Source organism: Vipera berus, assembly GCF_964194415.1.
Source record: "Vipera berus genome assembly, chromosome: 1".
Classification (NCBI taxonomy): domain Eukaryota; kingdom Metazoa; phylum Chordata; class Lepidosauria; order Squamata; family Viperidae; genus Vipera; species Vipera berus.
Genome location: NC_138202.1, coordinates 52,828,804 through 52,855,197, shown reverse-complemented (window position 1 = coordinate 52,855,197; position 26,394 = coordinate 52,828,804). Strand labels below are relative to the sequence as shown.

Genomic DNA, 26,394 nt, shown 5'->3' with positions numbered 1-26,394 from the left:
TTGACAAATAGGACAGGAAGAAAACATGATCATTTTGGGGGGAAACTGTTAGTACTTTTGCAAGTTTTCCCCTCCTTTTTGTGGGGTAAAGTTGATATTATCTTGCATTATTCACATGTATATTTCTTTTCTGTTAATGAATTTGAAACAATAATAAAGTAAACATAAACTATTCATGAGTTAGTTTAGATTAGCAGAGGCCGGTGTGGTCAGTACTCAGATGGAAGACTACTAGAGAATACTAAGTAAGCTAGATTGAGAACTGAAAAACATCCAGAACAAAACATAGCTACTCATGGCTACATTGATATTACCAGGAATCAAGCTTGACTACCTTTATTTCCCCCTGCCCAATATGTTGAAGCTGAATTAATAGCATATGGATCACTCATGTAGATTATTAGCACAAATGCAATATGTGCACAGTAAGGAATTTCAGCCAGTAACTCAGTAATGTTTTCTTTGCGAAAGTCCCCATAGCAGCAACAAATACTATAATAAAAGCATCCCTCTTGAGAGTATAACATAGGAATTACTGTAGCCCAGTGCCATGTCTAGAAATGACCAGATCTTGTATACCAACATAGATTAACAATAGGTGGTCATAGATACAGAGGTTAGCAAGGTATCCAGCTAACAATGATAGTTTGGGAGCACCCCCAACCTGCAGGGGATCCATATCAAATAATTTCTCTAATTTCAAGTCCAAGGAATATTAGACCCAAATGCCTCTATTTTATCAGGTTTGAACGTTCATTTTACTGGACGTCATCCACATCTAGGTTGTATATTGACTTTTCTGTTCCAAAAGTCACAAAAAAGTACTACTGGCTCTCATCAGTATTATGATGACATTTTGTGACACTTGAAAGTATTCTAAAATGAAAAAGTACTTTCCCCGTAATCTGTATGTATCTGCTACTCCCTTTAAGTACTTTTTCTGTAAAACACCGTAGTCTTCTTGCTGAACTGGATTCCAAGAATGTGATTACTTATGATATACATTAATTCAGTCTCCTAATTTGTGCTCATTGGCTATATTAATTTTATGAAATATCACTTGCACTCTCATACCTTGGTTTACTCCTCTGAATGAAGACAAATATGTAGGTACCTAACAGTGAATCATTTTCCAGTTTAATATTCTCTCCAAGTATCTGGTGATGAGATTTTGAGCCACATCGAATAAGATGCTACTTTGATCAAAGGCAACTTTGATCAAAGCTAACCTCAGAATTACAGTTATAAAAATAATACAAAGAAAATAAATTTACAAGAAAAAACAACAAAAAGGTCATTTGCAAATATATAGTCAAACTTTTAAGAAGGGGAAAATTACAGCACCCCTCCACCAACAGACTCCCCGACACTGATGCCTTTTCTTCTGTTCCCAGACATAAAACACTCACCTTGACTGCCTTGTCCTTTCAAAGCAACTGAAGCCTGCTGTTAAATGAGAAAGGGGCAGAGCTGTCAACCGTATCAGAGTCACAGATAGGGAGTGAGGGAAATCAAGAACAGCCAACCAGTTTGATGAGCCTATGAATATGCAAAAGGAACCAAAATCCATGTCTTCTATTGCATTTTCCCAGTACACAGGAAGGCCTGAGATGCTATACTTCTGAAGAGAGTGCTGGAAGCAATAATGAAAGCATAGTATAGCATAGCATAGCGTTGGGCCACTGGACAAATAATATTATTGGTTAAGAATCATTGTTCCTAGGATGCTTGTGGATATTTTGTAACAAACAGATGCATAGAAAAACGAAGGTTTCTGTGGGAAAGTGTTATTATTTCCCATGCCCTAATAACATACTATACTATACTCTGAATGACAGCACTGTTACTGATAACAAACAGTTGCACTGACTTTAGCTATTCCATACACACAACTACTTCTCTGTTGCTGATTATGTCAACAATGAATGCATTGCAGATTTTCTCCTGCTTCTGCATGGCTATGTTTTATACTGTTCACATGACTTTGGTGGGGTGGGATGTCATTTTGGCTATTTCCAATACTAGCTATAGTCACTTGCTACCAGCACCATCAGAGGCATCCGTGGGGGGTGGGTGGGTTGAAAAAGTCAAAATGTCAGCCACAACCATGCAGTCAACGCTCTAATCCATTTTGGTGGAACACAATGCTAAAAAAAAAGTGGGTTTACAACTGCATGGTTGTCCTTTAACTGTCTTGTACGCACTTTCCTCTGCAGGTGTCAGCCAGGCTATTTCTGGACACACTATAGCGCTCTTTCAGAAATCAGGCGAAACAAGCGACAACACAGCCTATTCGGAGAGCCACCTACGCACACCGATCCTCCTCCCACCCCACTTTAAGAACAGTTGGCTCTTTTTCCTCTGTTGGCGGGTGATGCTCGGTGGGAGAGGAAAGGAAATGGTAATCAAAATGCTAATGACCGCCCGTCTCAGCCTGATGCCTCGGGCACATCTGCGATCGGTACCGAGAGCAGCGCATTGTATGCTATCCGCTCTGCTGTAGACCCACACGCCATAAGATCCGAGGTTTGGATTAAATGTGTTGCTCCTTTTCGGTTATGGTCAGTACAAGAAGCGGCTTGTTTCACGATATCATCTGGTTCAGGGGTCTTCAAACTTGGCCCTTTTATGACTTGTGGACTTCAACTCCCAGAATTCCTCAGCCAGCAAAGCTGGCTGAGGAATTCTGGGAGTTGAAGTCCACAAGTCATAAAAGGGCCAAGTTTGAAGACCCCTGATCTGGTTTAAAACAGAGGCTTCCTTCGTTGTTTCTCGCATGGAAGTTACACACCGCTTGAGGACCCACTCTACACTTCAGACGCCTCTCTCTCCAAAGCCACTCCTCTTTCTCTCAGCTAGTTCTACCACGATCCAGCCTACCCACGCTCCCTCTCTGGTTCGGTTTGCCTCAATTGGTACGTCCCGCTTGATTCGCCCCCTACCGCTGGCCACTGTTGGTCGGTCCCAACTCGCATCCGGCCTCCGCCGGGCCTGGTTCCGGCGTGCGCCCTGGCATTCATCCTTTTGCCGTTGGTGCCGCCGCGATGTTAGTTTCTCTAGTCCGGGCTCGTTGCTTCACCCGGGTGTTCGGCCGTTCGCTCTGTGCCGTTCAGCAGGTAGCTCGCGGGCTAAAATGGCAGGCCGGCAGAGGGGTCGCTGCTTGGGAGCCGAGGGGCTGAGATGGGGGAGCGGCCCCAAGGGCACCGGGGAGGGGCGGGGGGGCAGCGGAGAGGGAGAGGTCTTTATTGCTCCCTTTTTAGCCGGTGCTTGGTAATAAGTGCGAGGAACAGCGGCTTATTTTCTAAGGAGCCTCCCAGAAGATCCACGCCCAGCTGGGGCAAGGACACGGCGTCTTGCCAGTTTGAGGCAAACCACTTTGAACGGGCGAAGTCCCGTTTGAAAGGGGTGAACTGGGGTTGGAAATCTTGGGACTTCGCCAGGCCGAGACTTGCAAGGAAACTTGCCGTGCACGAAGGTGGCTCTGAAGGTTGAAAAAAAAAAGAGCCTTGGTGGAGCAGTGGGCTAATGCCTCCTTAAGTAACACCAGCTGCCTGCAATCAGTGCAGGTTCGCATCCCACCAGGCTCAAGGTTGACTCAGCCTTCCATCCTTCCGAGGTAGGTAAAATGAGGACCCAGATTGTTGGGGGCAATTAAGCTGACTTTGTAATAATGCCGCTTGGGGGGCCCCGAAAGCCCTAATAAGCAGGCATATACATAGAATGAAGGCTATTGCTAAGCACATTGATTTGTGCTTTAGATTGTAAGCCGCCCTGAGTCTTCGGAGAAGGGCGGGATATAAATGGGATAAAAAAAATATATGGCAAGATTCCTCTTGGCCCAGAATGTGTGAGAGAAACGGGGTTTTAATAAAGATTTCTAGTCATTTGACCCTCAGTTGCCTATATTGCACGGATTTCTGCAAGGAAGCTTTCTTACTTGGCGAACGTATCCAAAACGCCCTTCCTTCTCCTATGTTCCTTCACAACAACAACAGCCCTGTGAGGTGGGTTTAGCTGAGAGAGTGCGTGTGACTGGCCCAAGGTCACCCAGCTTTCTTTCATCCCTATTTTAATTTAATCTCCCTGTATAAAGCAAATTTAAATATTTTCAAATATGCATAATGAGGTTCTCTTTAGTAATGGTTATCAATATTTCACTCCTCCAGATTATTCTGTCACACCAAGATTGTACTATGTACACACACTGTACTCTTTGAAGGAGATGGGAGGTTTAGAAATACAAAATAGAAATAAAGATGCCTTTCAGATATATTGGGAGCCTTGGTGGAGCAGTGGGCTAATGCCTCCTTAAGTAACACCAGCTGCCTGCAATTAGTGCAGGTTCGCGTCCCACCAGGCTCAAGGTTGACTCAGCCTTCCATCCTTCCGAGGTGGGTAAAATGAGGACCCAGATTGTTGGGGGCAATAAGCTGACTTTGTAAAAATGCCGCTTGGGGGGGGGGCGAAAGCCCTAATAAGCAGGCATATACATAGAATGAAGGCTATTGCTGAGCACTTTGATTTGTGCTTTAAATTGTAAGCCGCCCTGAGTCTTCGGAGAAGGGCGGGATATAAATGGGATTAAAATTAAAAAATAAAAAATAAAACAAATATTTCCAAATGGATTCCCAAAGCTCTGTAAGGCTAGCATGCTGCTCTTTAGCAGCAACCCCACAAAGTACAATTGTCTAGTCTCTAGTATATTTTCTTCATTATTGTACAATACAACTGTATTTTGAGAAGTGATAAGAAATATATTTATTGGGATGTAGCCCGTTTCTTCACTGGAAACTTAGTATATTTTCATACAGCCCATATTGAGGTAATATAAAGCCTTTTCTCAATACCATTACAGTATGTGAGAACAATGATGATTAAATTTATAACAGACCCTCTAAGTCACTACTGTGCATGAAGAATGATTTGTGTGTCTAGAAAGAACTAGAAAGTTTTTTTTAAAAAGTAAATGGGAGTACTTGTGAGGATTGGTCAGAATTGGTCAGGTTCTTCTAGGCTTTGTGACAGAATGAAAGGGAGCCAATTGGATAAACTTTTTTATTACGTTGTTTAGGGTGACATTTATGATTTCTTTTTTGTATTTTGTAGTTTCTTCCTTAATTGTAAGTTTCCCAGAGACATTGGCAGTTGGGCAGCCTATATATTGTGTAAATATATTAGATACTTTTTATATGTACTATAAACCGTATTTAAAAAAGAAGGCATCTGCAAGGCTAAATGTAATGTTCTAGATTACGGGTGTCAAACTTGCTGCATCACGTGATGTGTCGCGACGTATGGCAACTTTTTTGCATTGCTGGAGCTGGGGTGGGTGCGGCCTCCACATGATGCAACCACCCCGTGGACTGGCATTGTGACACCCCTGTTCTAGAGGGAATATTTTGGCACAAATAAAAGATGGAAAGCAGATAGGATGCAGTGATAAAATATATAGAGTTTCTCCAGAACAGCTTTGTGCATTATTTATCTTTTGAAACTTGAGTAGTGAGTTGGCTATAGGATCATTGAGTTTTCTACAAGCAGAAGAAAAAAATGGAAAGTACAGAATATGCTAGAATGCGGCTATAATATAGAGAGAGCTTGGATATAGTTGTCATCTACATTTAGGTTTATATAGAGCTATCATCTTAGAGAAAGTCTTTGTAGTCACTAGGCATAGACAATGTCTTGATGGCACATAATCCATGAATTTGTTTTCTCAAACTTCATGAATGTGGATAGTATCTTCTGCAAGTGAGGAAGACTTAGTATGATAAAATGGCTTAGCAGAAAATGGGGATGTTGTGGATATAATATATTTCACCAAAGCTTTTGACAATGTTCATATGACATTCTCATTAACAAGTTCTTAAAGTGTAGTTTGCATAGCACTACAGTAAAGATAGTTGTGAATGGCTGACCCCAGTCATAAAAGTCAACACTAATGATTCTGTGCCGAGTTGAAAAACTAGTGGAGTTCTGTAGAGATTTTCTTAGGGGCAGTATTACTCTATTTTTAATGGATCAGCTGGATAATAGTTTTGATTAGTGGATGATACAAAGAAGGGAAATCTGTCCAACACTCAGGAAGTTAGAACAAAATTGTAAACTAATCTGGTTGGGTAGAAGGAGCAGTGTCCTCCTAGTTGGAGAAATATAGGATATTATATTTAGAGAGAAAATATATAGAGCAGGTGTACAAGATGAAGGATTTATTGTTTGGGAGCATTAGATCAGAGAGGACTCAAGTGTGGTCATCAACAATAAGAACATGAACTTCTGGACTGCATCAGAAAAAGCATTGTATCAAAGATATAAAGTTCTTACTTCCTTCTGTTCTGCATTGGCAAGATCCTACTCGGAGTACTATGTATGATTCTACATTGACAGGTTAGGATAAATTAAAAGAGCAGGACAAAGATGATAAAGGGACTTGAGGACATGTCATATGAGGACAAGCTGAAGAAACTCAGGATGTTCAATCTGGAGAAGAGATTACGAGGAGAGATGGCATTGGTGTTCAGGTACAGGTAGTCCTCAACTTACAATCATTCATTTAGTCATCATTTGAAGTTTAAAGCCTTGAAAAAAGTGAGTTATGACTGTTTTTCACACTTAATGATCATTGTAGCACCCCCATGGTCACATGATCAAAATTCAGACATTTGGCAACTGGCATGCATTTATGATGGTTGCAGTGTCCCAGGGTCATGTGATCACCTTTTGTGACCCTCTGACAAGAAAAGTCATTGGGGGAGCCAGATTCACTTAACAACTATGACAAGAAAGGTCGTAAAAATGGGGCAAAACTTACTTAACAGCTGTCTTGCTTAGCAACAGAAATTTTGGGGCTCAATTGTGGTTGTATGTTGAGGATACCTGTACATAAAAGAAGTCATAGGGAAGAAACCTAGAGACTTCTTTTCATTTTTTTTATACAAAGAAAATCTTCCTTATTATAAGATCTATACTACAATAGAACAGCCTGCCTGTGGAAGTTGTGGGTCCTCCATCTCAGCATGTTTTAAAAAGAGGCTTAATAACCACCACTTGAGGGTGCTTTAATTGGTTTTTCTACACACAGAAAGACATTCCAGTGGACATTCCATTGTTACTTGTTAGAAATTTATTCGTTTTAAAGTTAATGAGAAATGATCAGTTAGGCTGGAATTCTTGTGGGCATATTGAGAAGGAAAGAATAACATTCTTACCCAATTAGCAATAGCACTTAGACTTATATACCACTCCATAGCACTTTACATCACTCTGAGCAGTTTACAATGTCAGCATATTGCCTCCCCAACAATCTGGGTCCTCATTTTACCGACCTCAGAAGGATGGAAGGCTGAGTCAGCCTTGACCCAGTCAGAATTGAACTCCAGGCTGTGGGCAAAGTTAGCCTGCAATACTGCACTCTAACCACTGTGCCACCACGGCTCCTCCTATAACTAATTAATTTAGTTATAGTTTGTTCTGCTTTTGTGTTAAATATTCCACAATTCATTTTAACAGTGTTTTGAATGGACCATTTTTAAACTGGAAATCTATGCCATGAAATAAAAAATGATGAGAGTATGTTAATAATGGATGCTAAAATTGTTCGTTGAAAACAAATGTTTATAAACTTTGTAAGTTTATGTACAGTAGGTCAGGAATCACCAACTCCTGGGCCATGGCCCACTACTGGGCTGTGGCTATTTGGATTTGGACCGTGTGAGTGAGTGGCTGGCTGGATGAACCATTTAAGAACTGAGTTACTAAAATTCCATTTTCCCAACTTGTTGGTTGGGGCAGGGCAGATGGACACATTTTCAAACAAAGTACAGCACTAGGTCTTAAACTAGTTTGCAAAATACAATGGCTGGTTCACAAAATATGTTAAATTATAGATAAAAAGATACATTTCTTTTGCATGTTGTGTGAACTAGGTCAATATTGCAGTTATTCTATGTTGCATGGAATAAATCTTGCTGAATTCTGTGAGATTTTAGGCATGTGAAATTATTCCTAACTTCTCTTTGCATTGGTGATTTCTATTATTTTTTTCCTTTGGCAGGGAAACTGTCCACAGGCAAAGCGTTGGCTCTCTGGTGAGTTTTATGTAGGACTGGGCATTTCATAATGCTATAACAAGAAAAATCTAATCAAAACTTTGCTATAGACTACAATAAAAAATAAAATCTGTTTTAATAAGATGGCTATTAAAATAATATGGAAAAAAAATCTCTGCGTGTGTCGGTAGAGCAGCCAGAGAACAGTTCTGTAGAGTAAATAGCTAGTTCAATCAATGAACAAATCCTTGTACAGAATTAGAGTAATATAAAGTTATAAACAAGGAATAACATAAAAGCAACTGAGGTGTTTTTTTGCAAGTCCTGATATGAAATAAAGGATTTCTGCTTAAGATCTATGAATTGGCAGGTGGCAAATATTAATTCTGTTCATCGTAAATTTATATATATATACATGTGAAAAGGAAAACAGCTGTCATGTATTTCTGACTCATTTGGTTGGGATTGTGTTCAAGATGCTTCATCTAAAAAGCACCTTTTCCAATCATGTATTAATCATTTTTACTATATTTAATTTTTAAGTCAAATCAAATTTAGTGTTTATCCTTGTTCTACTCACAATTTTTTGGAAAGCATTGCTAAATCCTGCAGAAGCACATGTGGGCTAATAAAAGTTGGCGTAACTTCCTGAGTGTAAGTATTCATAGGTTCACTACTACTTGAGCAACAAATTAGTTTGAATCAGGGCTTGGTTTGTAGGTATTTGAAGCCTGTTATTTTTTCCGGGTAATTTAATAAATTAATCATAACCAATACCTTCCAAATAACATTTCCAATAAAAAAATATTCTGGGCCATTTTGTTGTAAACCTGGTTGTTATTGAAGACTCATATGATAGTCTGTTTCAGCAGTAGCAAAGTCTTGTGGGCACTTAAGAATTTAGTGAATTTACTTTGATAACTACTGAGGACAAGAGTCCATTTTATCAGAGACATGAGATGATATCCTGGGATGGATGGATGGAGTCATTGTTTGGTAGAGAGATTATATACAGTAGGTTAGTAGGGAAGTACAAACACTGATGATACTAACAGTGGTCATTTACAAGCCAGTTGTTGAATAGCAAATGATTGCGTTAATGAGCTGACTTGTGCAGTGTGATTGTTAAAAATAGAAACCTAGAAACATCATTGTGCCTTTAAAGCTACCTGTATACCAGATAGTCAAGGCTATTAATTGAATAGAGTGATTCTGTAGCATTTTATTATTTTCATTACATAGTCGATAGCATCAGCATATTCTTTATTTCTTAATAAACATTAACTTTATCTCTTTGGTCAACTTTTAATATCGGACTGGCTTTACAGAAATACATTAATTGTTGAGCATGAACAGCTATAGTTTTTTTTTCTAGTGACAACTGTTGTCCTTTCTGACTTCTATGTCATTTAAATCTCCTTGTCTTTGCTATACAGGACTGTACTACTAAGTGAGTTGATAACCTGATACTTAGTTAAAGTGCTTTTTGCTTTACAGGGATTTCTCGATGCCAGGCTCTGGTGTATGCTAACAGCAGGAAGCATTTGTAAGTATCTAACTTATGAAGTCAGCAAGTGAATTGGCACAGCCTAATTGCTACTGAACTATTTGTTAATTAGATTATACTTGCAAAGAGGTTTTGGTATACTTTGGTTGAAAATACCTTATGCCAGAGCAAATCAGACGTTGAACCAAGAATAGCAGAATTTTTAAGCTATTTGCATATTTGAACTAGGTTATTATCTATGTATACAATTTATTTGAGTAGTTCACATGGTATAACATGATAGCTAGACTATTGAGCCCTGTCTACCCTCCTGTTTCCAAAGCTTTTAAAAAAATTACTTTTGAGATTTCTGAATGTGGGATTCTACACTTGGTCTGCAGTGTAGATACAGAATCCCTAAATGCTATTATTTATGGTCTAATGTGCAGTCTCTTAAATCATAGCTGCATTTCGTCTTTCCCTTTGGGAAAAGGCTGGATCTCTAGAGTTGCAGTGAGCAGCTCCATCTTGCCAGGATTCAATTTAATACTATTTTCCCTCATCCAGCCAATTATCAAATGTGAGCTGATATTCAAGGGAACCACATCATTATTGGAAGATGTTGTAGAGAGAAAGATTTGGATGTCATCAATATGTTGATAGTACCCAGTTTCAGCTATAGGGATTAAGGCTTTCTATGATCCTATGCTAAATAATACATATGTGTGTGTGTTTGTGTGTACGTGCACACATGTATACATAGACACAGATGAATTTTAGTCACAGGCCATCCCTTCTGAAATGCTTCAGGATCTATGCTTGAGGTACATGAATGGGTGAGCAAGTTAAAAATATTGGTGGGGCTACTGATTGACAGTCAAGCCAATCAAGACAGCAGATACAAATATGTACTATTTGTACACTGATAATTGCTTTTCTTGCTCTGCAGGCTAAATGGTTCTCGTGTCTTCACTATCCGTTATTTCAGAACTTCAAAAGTATGCAGTAAGTAAGCCAGAGGCTCGCATGCAGCGGAACATTTGATCTACATGCCAATTTTCTTCCTACTAAAATCGTGTAACCTTGTTCCCTAATTTAGTTTACATCTTTCCTACATTTAAGTAAGGCTTAATGTATGTTTTATGCCACGGATTGTTGGACTCTGGCATAATGCAACATTTCTGCATTTTTCTTGTTCAAGCAGTATTTTTAATAAAATCATCAATGCATGACTGTTATCCAGAACAATATAAACTTAAGTAGACACCAGACTTGAGATATGTATGGTTTGTCCTTTTAGTATTTTATTTTGATCAGTCTGAATAAATGCTGACTAATTTTATTGGATGGCCAACCAATTGCAGTTTTATGGGAGAGAAAAAATATCCAGAAACAAATGGATGGAACTGATAATTCAAGAGAGAAGTCGCTTCAAATAGTAGTTATGTGGTAGCCTTCCCCAACCTAGACCCCCTCTATATATGAAAAACGTATTTCCCAGAATTATTAATAGCCATGCTGGTTGTGGAATGCTAGAAGGTGGTCTACACATCTGATGAAAACTGATAGTATGGAATTATTTAAATCATGGCACTCTTTTTCTTTATGATTAGCATTTTCTCTAAATTGTATTTATCCATCGCTCCCGAGGACTGAAATGCCAAAATGTGAAGCATTTTACTACATGCATCTTTCACAGGGGAGGAAGTTGTCACAGTGAACACACCAGCATTTGCAGAATCTGTCACAGAGGGAGATGTCAGGTGGGAAAAAGGTAAGAGGATTTTTTTTCTTTAGTTGCTCTAATCTTCTCCCCATCCCATCATACGTTTTTCATAGCCTGTTAGGAAAATATGTTAAACATTCATGTAATTAAAAATGTTCTGAATACTTTTATTATGTAGGTGAAGATTAATCAGACCTGTTATTGGTTACTAGTTCAGTTGCTTACAAAATGAAGTATGCCTTTTTAACCTGTGTTGACGTTTTAAGTCTACCTTAAGGAGATGTGTATAAAAATTAGGGAAGGAAATGCCACAACACAACTCCTTTTTTGTTCCTTTCATTTTTTAGCTGTTGGGGATACTGTAGTAGAAGATGAAGTGGTATGTGAGATTGAAACTGACAAGGTAATTTTTTTAAATTTAGTAATCAAATTTATATAGCCACCATCTCACTAAAAGCAACTCTAAATGTTTTCTCATCTTATTCATGATAACGATTATCACCAGAGACAAAATGAACATTTGAGCCCAGGGAAGAAATGTTTTGAATTTATGAAATCTATTGGCCTTATCAGGGTCGTAAGAACCCCTAGCTGCAGATCTGTACTATTTACTCAGATTGATTGAATTTTGATGCCAGATGACTCCAGCTGATTCTAGACAGCTCACAACAATGAGAATAACATAAAAATAACAGAATGCAAAGAATTAACAGAAATAAGTACAAATATAGCTACAAAATAATTACAAGATGGCAAACAAGTTAATAAAGCAAAACAAAGAATATTATGTACAGAAGAATCTCATCCACCCTACCCCAAGACTTGAGTAAATAGCCAATTTTTCAAGTCTTCTAGAACATTATCAAGATGGGAGCCATATGGATGTTAAGGGAGGAACCTCATTCCAGATAGCAGGCATTGCTACAGAGAAATCATGTTTTCTGAGTCCCGAAATATGACATTGTTTAATTCAGGAACCCTAGGGTGTACCCACTCTGTCAGACATACGAGACAAGCAGAAACCACATGTGGTTCTTTAGTTAACAGGCTTTCTGCATAGAAAACAGCAGGGGTGTCAAACTCAATTTCATTGAGGGCTGCATCAGCATTGCAGTTGCCCTCAGGGGGCCGGGTGGGTATGGCCTGGGTGGGCGTGGCCTACTGGGTGGGCGTGGCTAGAGTGCGTATGGCCTACTGGGTGGGCGTGGCCAGCTCTACATTGTTCGCATCAAGGGTGCCTATGGGGGCCTGGGCAGGAGTGGGACAGATCTGAGGGTCTCTGGCAGAAGGAGGGTCTCTGGGCCAGGGCCAAGGCAGTGGGGGCCGTTCCCTCACTGTTTCCAGGATGGCTTCACGGGCCGCATGAAACCACTTCGCGGGCCGGATCCGGCCCCCGGGCCTTGTGTTTGACATGTCTGGAAAACAGCATCAGTTGCATCATGCTTCTTGTGTTAATCACATTTAATACCCTCCTTCCCATCAAAGAATTAAAAATAATACATATAGTTCTTCCCCCACTTTTAAAAGTTAGAGTTGAATCAAGATGTGTTTAATGGCCTCTGCTGTTCTAGTTTGGTGCTTTATCCATCAGAGCATTCCAATCCTGCAAAATAGTCCTTCCACACAATTTTATTTGTCAAGCTTTCTTTATTTCGACAATTAACATTTTTTAATGTCATTGGTGCTGCTATTTCTAAACCAGAGGTCCCCAACTTATGGGCTGCAGACCATTCCCAGGCCGTGGCCTCTTGGCCACCGGGCTGCATGAATGGCTGGCCAGTGCGTGCAGGCATCTGCACATACCGCCCCTTGCACCGGTGCTAGCTGAGCCGCAAGTCTCTCACCAGCACTAGCCGAGCCATGAGCTGGAGCCTTTTGCCGGCACTAGCCAAGCCACAAGCCTCTCACTGTCGCTAGCCGAGCCATGAGTCTCTTGCCGCAGGGCCGAGCCGCGTGCTGGCGCTACAGCCCCATTTGCAGAGCATGCATGCTCACAGCCCTCTTTGGCACACACATAGTCACCTTTGTGTGTGTGCATATGCCTGCATAAAGGTGCCTGCCCCTCCCTTTCCCACCGGGCTGCCCACCCAGAAAGGTTGGGGACCCCTGTTCTAAAACAACTTGAATTCAAACCTTTTTCCTGATAAATTGCAAAGTTTTATCAGTACATCATGAACTACTTTCTACTAACCCCCATATTATACTATCCCGAGTAGAAGGAGGTAAACTAAATTTAATAATGTAACTTTTGAATATAAGGAGCATTCTTAGCTTTCAGTTAGCAGTGTTTTGTCCTTTACTTTTCTTGGATTTTCTGCACCAGAATGAAAGTTGGTTCTTAAACATTGAATCACTGATTTCTTTCAGGAATTTAATGAATATGCAAAGAATTATTTTAAATGAGAGTTAAATTCACCAAGTTGATTTCTAGAATGTTGATGAGGTTGTGATATTTGCATGGAACTGAGTTTGTTTTCATTATTTTTGTTGAGGTATTCTATGAATGTAGCATTCATCTCTCTTCAAGACCAGACCTTTCGTTTATCTCCCCCTTACATTCAGCGGCTATTTATTTTTTCTATATAGACATCAGTGCAGGTTCCGGCTCCAGCTGCTGGTGTAATTGAAGCTCTGCTTATCCCTGATGGAGGGAAAGTAGAAGGAGGAACACCTTTATTTAAACTCAGGAAAACTGGAGGTAAATGTGGATCATATGATTGAAAGTTGTTTACATGGGTGACTTAGATTAGTTACTATTCATTTTACATCATTATATAATTGCAATATAAATTAAAATATATACATGAAGGATCTAGCTAGAGAGAAGCTTCCTGAGGATGGGGGCTCCGGCATGAGTCCAAAAGCTCAGAAGACAGAAACTCTGGGCTCAGTGACCGACTCAGATTGGATCCTGCAACATTATCCTGGGACATCTCTGTTTGCCTTCATTCATATGTACATGAGGTTCAAACGACTAAATCACATAAATTAGGTTGTTTTTTATCCTTACGGTGTCAGTTTTTCGTATTAATGCATTGTAAACCTTTATGGCAAGTATAGGGAATTGATTGTAAAGTTTGTTCAAAGGACAAAAAAAATGTGCACTATTTTCATTGGGTAAAATGTGGAATGCTCAACTCACCAGGAAGGAAAGGGCAGCTTTTTCCCCTTAGTAAAAACTGCCATAGACGAGAAGTCTGAATTTCAGGTGAAGGAGTTACGTTGGTGAATCTGATCATAGCTACTTTCTGAAATGACCAAAAATGAAGCGTGTTCTCTGCCGTAAATTGAAGCGGGGAAATAAAGCAAAGAAAATAGACGTGAAATTATTACTATGTACGTGCACTGATGAACAATTTGCAATATGGTCTATAGCAAGGGGTCCCCAACCTTTCTGGGTTGACGGCCCGGTGGGAAAGGAACGGGCAGGCATCTTTATGTGTGCATGCGCAGAAACGCAAATCTGGCTGCAGGCACATGGACGCGAACGGGGCCATGAGCATGCAGACTCTGCAAATGGGGCTGCTAGTGCTGGCAAGAGGCTCGTGGCTCAGCGAGTGCCAGCACAAGAGGCGGTAAGTTCACACATGTGCGTGCACACTGGCCAGCCGCTCACATGGCCCAGTGGCCAAGAGGCCATGGCCTGGTAGTGGGCCATGGCGGATTCTGGCGGAATCAAGAAAGAGATCCTATTTTGAATAGCTATTTTATTACATTGCTTACTCTATTGAGTATATAAGCTAGATATAACAAAGCCCATAATTAGATCTGATCCTGTATAGACCATAGGTTGGAGATTATGGGCTTTGTTATATCTAGCTTATATACTCAATAGAGTAAGCAACGTAATAAAATAGCTATTCAAAATAGGATCTCTTTCTTGATTCTGCCAGATAGCTAAATGCTAGGGACATGGCTTCAGATGGTAATTTCATGGGTCAAGATTTGCATCATTAGGAATATATGATTCTAGGCCTTTAGAGTCCTGAAAACTATTTAATAGAAATACTGTAGTTCTGTCACAGATTTTTGCTGCTTAAGCATATACCTTCCACACTGCTGTGCTGTGTCAATAGTTTATGAGTGCCATAGAGAACCCTCAGGGTGGACTCTGGCCCCAAAACATTTTTGCTAGAACTGTTTGCTTGGGAAAAATAAGTTTCTATTATCCATATATGTAATACTTTTTCTTTCTTTCTTTTTACTAAGCTGCACCTGCCAAAGCCAAGCCAGCAACAGCCCCTGCAGCAGAGCCTGTGGCTCCTGCAGCACCACCATCTCCAGCTCCTGTAGCACCTCCCTCTGAAGCACCAATTCCCACTACAATGCCTCCAGTGCCCCCAGTGTCAGCGCTCCCTGTTGATGCGAAACCAGGTGAGATTACAACATTCTTGTTCTTTGTTTCCCATCTGTGTAGTAGAGGGACCTCAGAACTTAAGATTGTGAAATGATACATAGTTAGAGGCTTTATCTCCAAACTTAGCCTTTCATTTACATTCAGAGCATTGGTGTCAACTCATTTTATTCAAGGACATGATCCCTGCATGCTTAATCTCCTGACATTCTACTTTTCCATTGACTTTCAGTGTCTGCAATAAAGCCAACTGCAGTGCCAACAGCTTCTCCTGCTATGGAACCTGGGACTGGCAAAGGTGCCAGATTGGAACAAAGGGTACTTGGAGGTTTCTCAGTCTGGTGGGATATGATGTGAACACTCATTTCTGCAAGAAATTGTAGTATGGTAACATTGAGGCAGAACAAAAAATATTTTCATAAGAGCCTCATAAAAGGCTGTAACAAAGTAACACTAAAGGGCAAGGGATGAACCCAAGGAAGTTCTTCATTCATCAATGTTCTTACTCAGTGGTCTCTAAAACAGGTGGTCAATACAGGTAGTTGTCGATTTACCATAGGCCACTCATGACTCAACTACTCATGACCCAGATTCGAATGTTATGTCTGGTTAGGGCGCTTGGCAACCAACCCACATGTACAGTTGTTTGCAGCTCCTCCTCCCTCCCCATCATAATGCAATTTATTAAGTTTTTTTTCCTGGAAATTGGTGTTTACTTCCAGTTTCTGGAAAATAACATCCAATAAGAAGCAGTGGGTTTGCTTAATGATCTTGGCACATGCTTTACAACCATGTTCACTTAATGACTACCTCAAAAAAGGACATGTGATGACCTGCTTCATCATGACTTTGCCAGGCTCAATTACGGTCATAAGTTGCAATTATCTGTAGTGGAAATTGCAAACCACTTTAGCAAGTGTGAATGTTTGAAATTTACCTTCTTAAAATCTATCCTGCTAGCTTTCCTGAGATTCCAGAGATAAACTCCCATGTCGTACAACTTCTTTTCATAGCAATTTGACTTTTGATGCCTTGTGATAGCATTTGTTTTTATTGTGTCTCAGCTGGGCAATTATTTCAGGCTAAAAATGACTTTTGATTAAGTTTTGGATTCACTGCTCAAGATAACCCATTATGTGTAGATAAATTATCCTGATGTGTTCATCAGGAAGAGAGAGAGAGAAAGGACATGCTTTTAATTTGTTCAGGGTCTTCACTATTTTTCTATGATTTATTTCTGTCTTCAGGTAAAGATGAACAGAATGCGCCAACGCATTGCTCAGCGCCTGAAAGAGGCTCAGAATACATGTGCCATGCTGACCACTTTCAACGAAATTGACATGAGGTAGGGCTTTGCTCTCATTCAGCATAGGAATGCCTGAATTTTGACTTCAGTGTTTGAGAGTCTTCAATCTGATTCTCCCTGTATTTGGGCGCTTTGTTTTTAAAGCTGTATTAATATTAAAGCCGATTATTTTGGTTAGCTTTTGGGGAAAAGGGATACTACATGATATTGATACATGGAACATGTTGTTAAATATGCATCTTTTGCTGACAAAAATATCTGATCTTGTTATTTTCCTCTATTAAAAATTCAGAATTCCTGCACTGATAACATTATACCAGACTTTTGGTAGCTGTCTCTATTGAGAATGTTTTTCTTCCAAGCAGGAATCCCAAGTTCTTAATAAAACCTTTTTTGCAGGCTTTATTAAGATGGAATAATACAAGAATTCCAGTAAAGGAATTATTTTCTGTTTAGAGCCAATATATCTATTTGTACATTAGGATGGAGATTTTCTGAGTTTTTCACTGACAGCCTTATGGTAGAGCAGGAGAGGAGACAGATTTCTTCTCTTGGTATGGGTCTGCAGCTGTGAACAATTTACATAATCTTTGCTTGAGTTTTTACCTTGTTTATATATTGCCTGCTTATCTCTTGTTAGTTAACTGTTGTTGAGTTGAGATGCTTATAGGAAGAATTCAATTAGTTTAGCTGTTTTGGAGCGCTCATTGAAGTTTAATGTTGGTATTTGAGGTGGGGGAGCCAACAGTGTTTAAACCAAGTGCTTGGGTGGCCTGAGCTCTAATGGATTTGAGGAGGGGGAAGCTTATGTTTCAGTGCATTAGGGAAATGATGCCCAAATCAAATTGCCCCATGAAATCTTATCCTCCTTTTTAAAGCAAAACATGTAAATATTTTGTGCTTAGAATATTAAGGTTGGCAAAATAGTCCTGATTGGAAAGGAAGTGATGCAGCTTATCTCTTATTAGAGACTAATGGAAGTGTCACTTTACTCTGGCCTTGTGCTCTTGTTGCAATCAGTAATATGTTTTGTATTGATTGCCGACTGGCGGTATGCCATAGAGCTGGCTTGCAAGGATTGAGACTGAGGCCTTTTGCTTCCCCACTCGAGGTCAGTGTCGGCCATGAAACCTCCTCTTGATGGCTTCCTCTTTTCAGCCACCACTTCATACCTGCAGATCTTGTATCTTGGGAGGCAGTAATGTCTTTGGACAGTAACCCTAGCTCTAAATGAGATTTGGCAAAGAAAAAATAAACAGACTAAACCCAGAGGGACATTTCTGTTTGCTAAAAACTGCCTCTCTAAAGCCATATTGTCTAGGAGATTGATGATGAAGATTGAAACTTCAGTATCTATCTAGAATTATATGACACAATTATTCAGTTTAATCTGTGTGACTGGCTTCTCTTCCAGTAAGTGAACAAGGGAAATTACGGTTTTCTGTTCTGATTAAAGATGCTTTCAAACTGCCATTATATTGGAGACTTTGAAAGGCCCTACTCCCATACTCGGGTAGTTTGCTTTAAGTCTGGCCAAGGAAATGTGAATATGCTATTTCTTTTTTTAGATCCTTTTGTAAAAAATAAAAATATGGGTTTGTCTATGGTAGATAGACCAAGTCTACATAAAAATACAGAATTCTTTATCTTATTCTATTTTACACTGAAGTTTCTTTGTACACAGCTGGAATCAATCTTTCCAGGAGAGTGCTTGACTTGGTATTGTATCTTCAGTCTTGGACATTCACGTATCTTCTTTGCTATCAAAGAAACTTTGCTGAAAGTTTCAGGGATTGAACATAGGATTACCTTCATAATAAATATGCTGTACTTCATGATAAACATACTGTACTAATAAGCTGTTGCTTCCTCATTTTTGTTCCACGATTGATTCAGATGCTTATTCATAGCATGCATACATTTCTGCCTGTCATGCTATTCTTTTCTATGAAAAGCAGCATTATGCAAGATGCATGAAGGGAGTAAGAAACAGCAAGCCCAAAAAATTAAAGGCACAAAGGAAAAAAGATAGTCGATTCTTGTTTATATGAACATAATTCACTATATCTCTTTTTTATACAAATTTTATTGATTTTCTGATATTACATTCACATATTTGAAAAGCAACGTGGTGGCTGGGTAGTAGTAATTCAATTACATACAGATATCATTAGTACAGATTTCAAATTGCTACCATAAATATTTCCTCTCTTTTTCCCTTCATATACACTGTCTGTTTGTAAATTAAAAGACAAGTTTTATCCTATCCATCCCATAGAAAATAACGTTCTTACATATATCCATAGTTTTTAGTTTACACATATTCTAATTGTTTTAACATACAATCTTTTAGACAATCAATGACCTAATAGATTTTTCAATTTTAATTTCCACTAACATTTAGATTTAACGTTTGATATTTATCATTCCCAAGATTTTCAGTATGCTCCCAATTCATCAATCACCATTCCTCACAAAATCTAATATTCAAAATACACATCCCGTTTACTTAACTTCTCACCCTCTATGTCAACAAGTTAAGGATACAATATGATATCCTTCCTTTTTGCTAATTTTCAGTTGTTTTAAGTAGTAATCAAAATTTCTTTTTATTTCAATATTTAATGCTTCCTCTCTTCCTCTTTATATCTGCTACCTCTTGCTTAAACTGATAATTTTCATTTTTAACATTCCATATAGACCTATTTATTACTTTCAACAATAAGTTTTTAGCTTATCTGCATTATTCACCTTTACATTACCTTTATGCACAAATCAATATTCAAATTAACTATTAGTATTTATACTGCTAAATTTTAATGACAAATTTTTTTTCTTTGTCTCAGTTCATTACAATGTTTTGTGTTCAACATACACATCTTATCTATTTAAGTACATTCTGTTTCAGATTTCAATAAGATGGTCGAAACTCCATTCTTCTTGAGTCTTATTCTAGCTTTTTTCCTTTGCCAAATCATCTTCCATGTCATTGTTTTTGGGTCATTGAACCAATCTCCTTGTAATATCATGTATATTAATTGATATTGGCAAAACCATCTGATCACCCTTTTTTTGGAGAGGTAGGTCTAGTGCACAGGTCTGCAACCTGTGGCTCCGGAGCCGCATGCGGCTCTTTCAGCCGTCTCCTGCGGCTCCCAGTCCTCTGCCATGTGCAGTCCAAAAAAAAAAGTGGGACTAAAAAAGTTCAACCAATCAATTCAAATATGCAGGTAGGTGCATATCTCGCCTTGTCTCCACTCTTCAGTCAAACCCTGTTCTGCGCATGTGTGCATGTAGGTGCATGCGCACACATTTCTTGCGGCTCCCAGTTTTTCCTTTTGTGAGGGAACCGGTTCTGAGTGGCTCTTTCACTGTTTCAGGTTGCTGACCCCTGGTCTAGTGGGTCGTCTCTTTATTCTTCCATATCAATGTAGTTGTTCTGAATTGTTTCTTCTCATCCAACTGTTCTTTTTCTTAATCCTCTAGTTCCTTCTGAGTTGTATAAGAAACCTTTTCCTTTTTCCAGTTTGTCAATGTCTTGTCTGGATTTTCAAATATCAATATTTGTTTAATAGTAGATTTTTCTGTCATGGTACTTGAATGTTTCATTTTTTCTATTGTATTTTGTATAGATGGTTCTTTAATTGTGGTCAAAGTTTGGGCTTTCATATCTGGGCTGTCTTCTTGTTCCTTCACATAGCCTCTTAGTATTTCATTGGTTGTGGTAAGAATTTGGATTAGTGTTTTTAACATAGCAAGAGTTTGTTGATCTTCATCTATAAATAAATTTTGTTCCTGGTCTTCTTCCATGTTGGTATTTTAAACTAAAGGTTTTATACTTAGAAAATCCAAAAGAAAGATTTTTTTTTCTAGATAGGGAACACAAAGCCTTTCACAGCTGTTGTTTCAACGTTCTCAAGGTTATGTATCTTATCTATTTCCCTGGGCAGTCAACCAGGCCTCTCAAAGTTGTCTTCATCTTTTCAGTGTTTCTTTCTTTTTTTCATAAGAAAGAATCCAGATTTCCAACAGAAGTAGACAATGAACAATAGGAAGTAAAAAATATTTCAATCCACATGCTTTGAGAAATAAAGTTCCAATTAGGATTCAGTTACTTTTTCAACGTTTAAAATGCCCCTGGGTATTTAGTCACCACTCTTTCTGGAGGGAGGGCTGAAATCCCCCTTCCCTCACCACAGGGAGGAAAATGCTCAGCAGCTTAAGGAGGTACAGAAAGTAATTAGGGTGTAAAAGAGGTAGATCTCACCCAGTCTCTTCCGCACTGCTTTAAGAGTTGTCTGGTGGAAAATGTAACTTCGGCTGTTCACAGCCTAGGGACGAGCCATAATGGCCAATCCTTTCGTCCGCCAGTTTGGAGGGATCGCCAGGTCCAATGGGAGAGTTGCGGCTCTCCTGCGATCCAGTTAGTGCCCCTCCTTGCTGGTCGCCTCTTCAGGGCAACTTTCGGCCCTTTTCAGGGGCCCCCAGTGATGCAAAACTGGACGGGGGAGAGAGAGCAAGTCTCCCAGCCGTCCGTAGCGGCTGTGTGACAAACCGGAAGTCCTCAATTCACTATATCTCATCATCCCCTTTATATCCTTACAAACTTGCCTTTTTACCACCATGACCAAAAAGCACTTCCTGTGCTACCTTTTGTTTTTAAAACTTCTCTTTTTGAGGATCTCATCAATCACAACTTTTTCACTCTTCCCTTTCCTCTAGACCCATTCATTTTTTGTATATTTATTTTGTGATTTATGATCCTAAATTGAATAACCATGAGAAATTAGAGTGCACTTTTCTTGTGTGGGAGCAGATTCTGACTGAAGTTTATGTATAGATTGTAGTAAGTTATTATGGTTGAAAGACTGAATGGGAAATAGGATGAAGTGTAAACATTACTGAATGTATTATATTAAGGAATAGAAAGAAAATTTTGAACTGTAAATATTTAACATTATTAATAACAACAACTTTATTGTCACTTTGAATGTACACCAATCGGCATACATTAAAATGAAATTTCATTGTATACAGCTCTCAAAGGGTCACCACCTCCGATATTCATATACTCCTTGTTCGTGGCCAGCTCAAGTTACAGATCTTCCATTTTAGTCTCTAGGCAATGAATGATGATGGCAAACAGGACAGCTGGAAACGGAGCTCCATGTGGATTAACCCTCAATAATTTTCAATCTTTTCTAAGTGACTTATTAGCTGCATCCTTATTTTGGTAACCAACATCAGATATTTAGCTATTGCAAGACAGCAAAAGCTTAGCATGATTGGTAGTATTTTTTAATAAAGGCATTAGGAGTTCTTGGAAAGCCTCCATATTAAATTTAAAAAACAGGAGAATATGTTTCATTGAACTTTACATCCCAGAGTTCTGAAGGAGCTGACAGATATTATTTCAGAACCATTGTATAAATATCTTTAAAAAATCTTGGTGTACTGGGGAACTACCTGAGGATTTGAAAAGAGCTGATGTGGTTCCCATCTTCAAAAAAGGAAAAAAAATAGACCCAGGAAACTACAGACCAATCAGCCTGACATCAATACCTGGGAAGGTACTGGAAAAAATAATCAAAAAAACAGATCTGTGAACATCTAGAAACAAATAAAGTTATAACTAGTATCCAGCACAGGTTTGTTAAAAACAGATCATGCCAAACCAATCTTATTTCATTCTTTGACAAAGTGACTAAATTAGTTGACCTGTGAAATGCTGTGGATATAATATATTTAGACTTCAGCAAGGCATTTGACAAAGTAGGCCACAAACTACTTGGTAAGCTAGAAAAATGTGGGCTTGAAAGCATCACCACCAGATGGATTTGTAACTGGCTGACAAACTGTACTCAATGAGTAGTCCTTAATGGTACCACGTCTACATGGAGGGAACAAAGCAGTGGGGTACCACAAGGTTCTATCTTAGGCCCAGTACTCTTCAATATCTTCATAAATGACTTAGATGAGGGAATAGAAGGGGATCTCATCAAATTTGCAGATGACACCAAGCTGGCAGGAATAGCCAACACCCCAGAAGGCAAGCTCAGAATCCAAAAAGATCTTGACAGACTTGAACAATGGGGCCCATCTAACAAAATGATATTTAACGTGGAGAAAAGCAAGGTTTTACACCTGGGCACTAAAAACCAAAGGTACAAGTACAGATTAAGTGAAACCTGGCTCAAAAACAGTAACTGTGAGAGGGACCTTGGCGTTCTAGTGGTCAGTCACTTAAACATGAGTCAATAGTGTGCGGCAGAAGCCAAAAAAGTTAATACAATCCTTGATTGTATAAACAGAGGCATAGAATCAAAATCATGTGAAGTATAAGTACCACTTTATAAAGCCTTAGGCCACATCTGGAAAACTGCATCCAGTTTTGGTCACCACATTACAAAAAAGAAGGTGAGACTGGAAAAAGTGCAAAGAGGAGCAGCTAAGATGATTAAAGGCCTGGAGACTAAAACATATGAAGAATGCTTGCAGGATTTGAGTTTGGCCAGTCTAGAGAATAGAAGGACTAGGGGGGACATGATAGCAGTATTCCAGTATTTGAGAGGCTGACACAAGTAGGAGGGGGTCAATTTATTTTCCAAAGTTCCAGAAGGCAAGACAAGAAACAACTGATGGAAACTAATGAAGGAGAGAAGCAACCTGGAATTAAGGAGAAACTTCCTAACAGTGAAGACAATTATCCAGTGGAACAGTTTGCCTTCAGACGTTGTGGGTGCTTCATCACTCGAGGTTTTTAAGAAGAGACTGGAAACTACTTGTCTGAAATTATATAGGGATTCCTGCTTGAGCAGGGTGCAGGACTAGAAGATCTCCAAGGAGCTTTATTCTGATTGATTGCATGTACTACATTATTGCAAGAATTAAATCTTTATACAGTATGACTACCTCAGAGGTGTCAAACTGCCGGCCCGCGGGCCATTTGCATCATGCGGAGGCCGCACCCACCCCAGCTGTGGCAATGCAAAAAAAGTTGCGATACGTTGCAACGCATCACGTGACGTGGCGAGTTTGACACCTGTGATTCCAAGACATTTAATCAAGCCTTAGTAAAACAATCCTGTATTTACTGTGGTTAAGGTTATTAAATAAAAACCCATTTGGAAGGCATAGTTATTACTGATGCCGAAGTTTTGTAACAAAACTTTCTGAACAGTTGATTTATTTATCAAAGCAGATTACATTGATTTGTTGTTTATTATACCGTATATACTTGAGTATAAGCCGAATTTTTCAGCCCACTTTTTGGGCTGAAAAATTCCACTTCGGCTTATACTCCAGTCAACAAAAAAAACTTACCGAGGACTTGTGCGCGGCCGAGGCTTTGGTGCTTCCGGGATCGCGCGCACCTCTCCCAAGCCACCGCCGTCCGGAGACCTGACGAAGTTTGGGGAGGTGCGCGCGCAAACCTCCCCAAACGTCGGCAGGTCTCCGGACCTCCGCGCCCTGCCTGCCTGCTTCTTTCCGCTGCGGAACGAAGCAGCCTGCCTGCTTCTTTCCGCTGCGGAACGAAGCAGCCTGAACGAAGCAGGCTGCTTCTTTCCGCTGCGGAAAGAAGCAGCCTGCCTGCTTCTTTCCGCTGCGGAACGAAGCAGCCTGCCTGCTTCTTTCCGCTGCGGAACGAAGCAGCCTGAACGAAGCAGGCTGCTTCTTTCCACTGCGGAAAGAAACAGCCTTCTTTCCGCAGCGGAACGAAGCAGCCTGCCTGCTTCTTTCCGCTGCGGAACGAAGCAGCCTGAACAAAGCAGCCTTCTTTCCGCAGCGGAAAGAAGCAGCCTTCTTTCCGCAGCGGAAAGAAGCAGCCTGCCTGCTTCTTTCCGCTGCGGAACGAAGCAGCCTGCCTGCTTCTTTCCGCTGCGGAACGAAGCAGCCTGAACGAAGCAGGCTGCTTCTTTCCGCTGCGGAAAGAAGCAGCCTTCTTTCCGCAGCGGAAAGAAGCAGCCTGCCTGCTTCTTTCCGCTGCGGAACGAAGCAGCCTGCCTGCTTCTTTCCGCTGCGGAACGAAGCAGCCTGCCTGCTTCTTTCCGCTGCGGAACGAAGCAGCCTGCCTGCTTCTTTCCGCTGCGGAACGAAGCAGCCTGCCTGCTTCTTTCCGCTGCGGAACGAAGCAGCCTGAACGAAGCAGGCTGCTTCTTTCCGCTGCGGAAAGAAGCAGCCTTCTTTCCGCAGCGGAAAGAAGCAGCCTGCCTGCTTCTTTCCGCTGCGGAACGAAGCAGCCTGCCTGCTTCTTTCCACTGCGGAACGAAGCAGCCTGAACGAAGCAGGCTGCTTCTTTCCGCTGCGGAAAGAAGCAGCCTTCTTTCCGCAGCGGAAAGAAGCAGCCTGCCTGCTTCTTTCCGCTGCGGAACGAAGCAGCCTGAATGAAGCAGGCTGCTTCTTTCCACTGCGGAAAGAAGCAGCCTTCTTTCCGCTGCGGAACGAAGCAGCCTGCCTGCTTCTTTCCGCTGCGGAACGAAGCAGCCTGAACAAAGCAGCCTTCTTTCCGCAGCGGAAAGAAGCAGCCTGCCTGCTTCTTTCCGCTGCGGAACGAAGCAGCCTGCCTGCTTCTTTCCGCTGCGGAACGAAGCAGCCTGAACGAAGCAGGCTGCTTCTTTCCGCTGCGGAAAGAAGCAGCCTTCTTTCCGCAGCGGAAAGAAGCAGCCTGCCTGCTTCCGCTGCGGAATGAAGCAGCCTGCCTGCTTCTTTCCGCTGCGGAACGAAGCAGGCAGGCAGGTCACGGAGATCCGGAGACCTGCTGACGTTTGGGGAGGTTTGGGCACCTCCCCAAACCTCCCCAAACGTCGGCAGGTCTCCGGATGGCGGCGGCTTGGGAGAGGTGCGCGCGATCCTGGAAGCACCGAAGCCTCGGCCGCGCGCAAGTCCTCGGTAAGCTCCGGGCGGTCACTTGCTTCGCGTCTCCTGAGGGAAGGGGGGGCGACTGGAGCGGGCGTGTTTCCTCGCCTGCTGGGCGCCGCGATTTGCCCGGGGAACGCGCGGGCCCCGAATGGCAGCGTGGAGCGAGGAAGCGGACAGCCAGGGCTTCCCCGAGAGCCGCGGCCACATAGGGTATTCCTGTGTATTCAGGCTTGCAAAATGGCGGATCGAGCCTCTGCTGGCGGCGGAGGCTTGCAGAACGGCGGATCGGCTTATACTCGAGTCACGAACTTTTTCCAGTTTTTGGGGGTGAAAATGGGGGTCTCGGCTTTACTCGAGTCGGCTTATACTCAAGTATATACGGTATTTAAAAAGTTCATTAATTATGATAGTTCATTCTTGAAAAGAAAGCTGAATTATTGTGTCCTTGAACATTAACATTAGTCTTGATATATTGGTAGTAGTTTTAAGAATGCAGAAGCTATTGGAAAAACTTGATATCCATTAAAGCATTTTTTTTTAATTTGGAAAATATACCATTCAATCTGAGTTTTGGATAAGCATTGTTGATAATAGTGTCACTTCTTGTGTGAGGCT

At 40.7% G+C, this 26,394-nt stretch overlaps 1 protein-coding gene across 1 annotated transcript in view; it reads left to right on the top strand.

The window, feature by feature from the left end:
- The first annotated feature begins 2,965 nt into the window (after positions 1 to 2,965).
- DLST (dihydrolipoamide S-succinyltransferase) overlaps positions 2,966 to 26,394 on the top strand; it is a 34,333-nt gene continuing 10,904 nt past the window's right edge. Inside the window, exons 1-10 of the mRNA XM_081346762.1 lie at positions 2,966 to 3,116; positions 8,054 to 8,087; positions 9,546 to 9,594; positions 10,484 to 10,539; positions 11,234 to 11,308; positions 11,608 to 11,663; positions 13,847 to 13,958; positions 15,470 to 15,634; positions 15,847 to 15,932; positions 16,862 to 16,959. Coding sequence (XP_081202888.1) covers positions 3,045 to 3,116; positions 8,054 to 8,087; positions 9,546 to 9,594; positions 10,484 to 10,539; positions 11,234 to 11,308; positions 11,608 to 11,663; positions 13,847 to 13,958; positions 15,470 to 15,634; positions 15,847 to 15,932; positions 16,862 to 16,959 — 803 coding nt within the window. The 5' untranslated portion in view covers positions 2,966 to 3,044. The remainder of the gene's footprint in view (positions 3,117 to 8,053; positions 8,088 to 9,545; positions 9,595 to 10,483; positions 10,540 to 11,233; positions 11,309 to 11,607; positions 11,664 to 13,846; positions 13,959 to 15,469; positions 15,635 to 15,846; positions 15,933 to 16,861; positions 16,960 to 26,394) is intronic.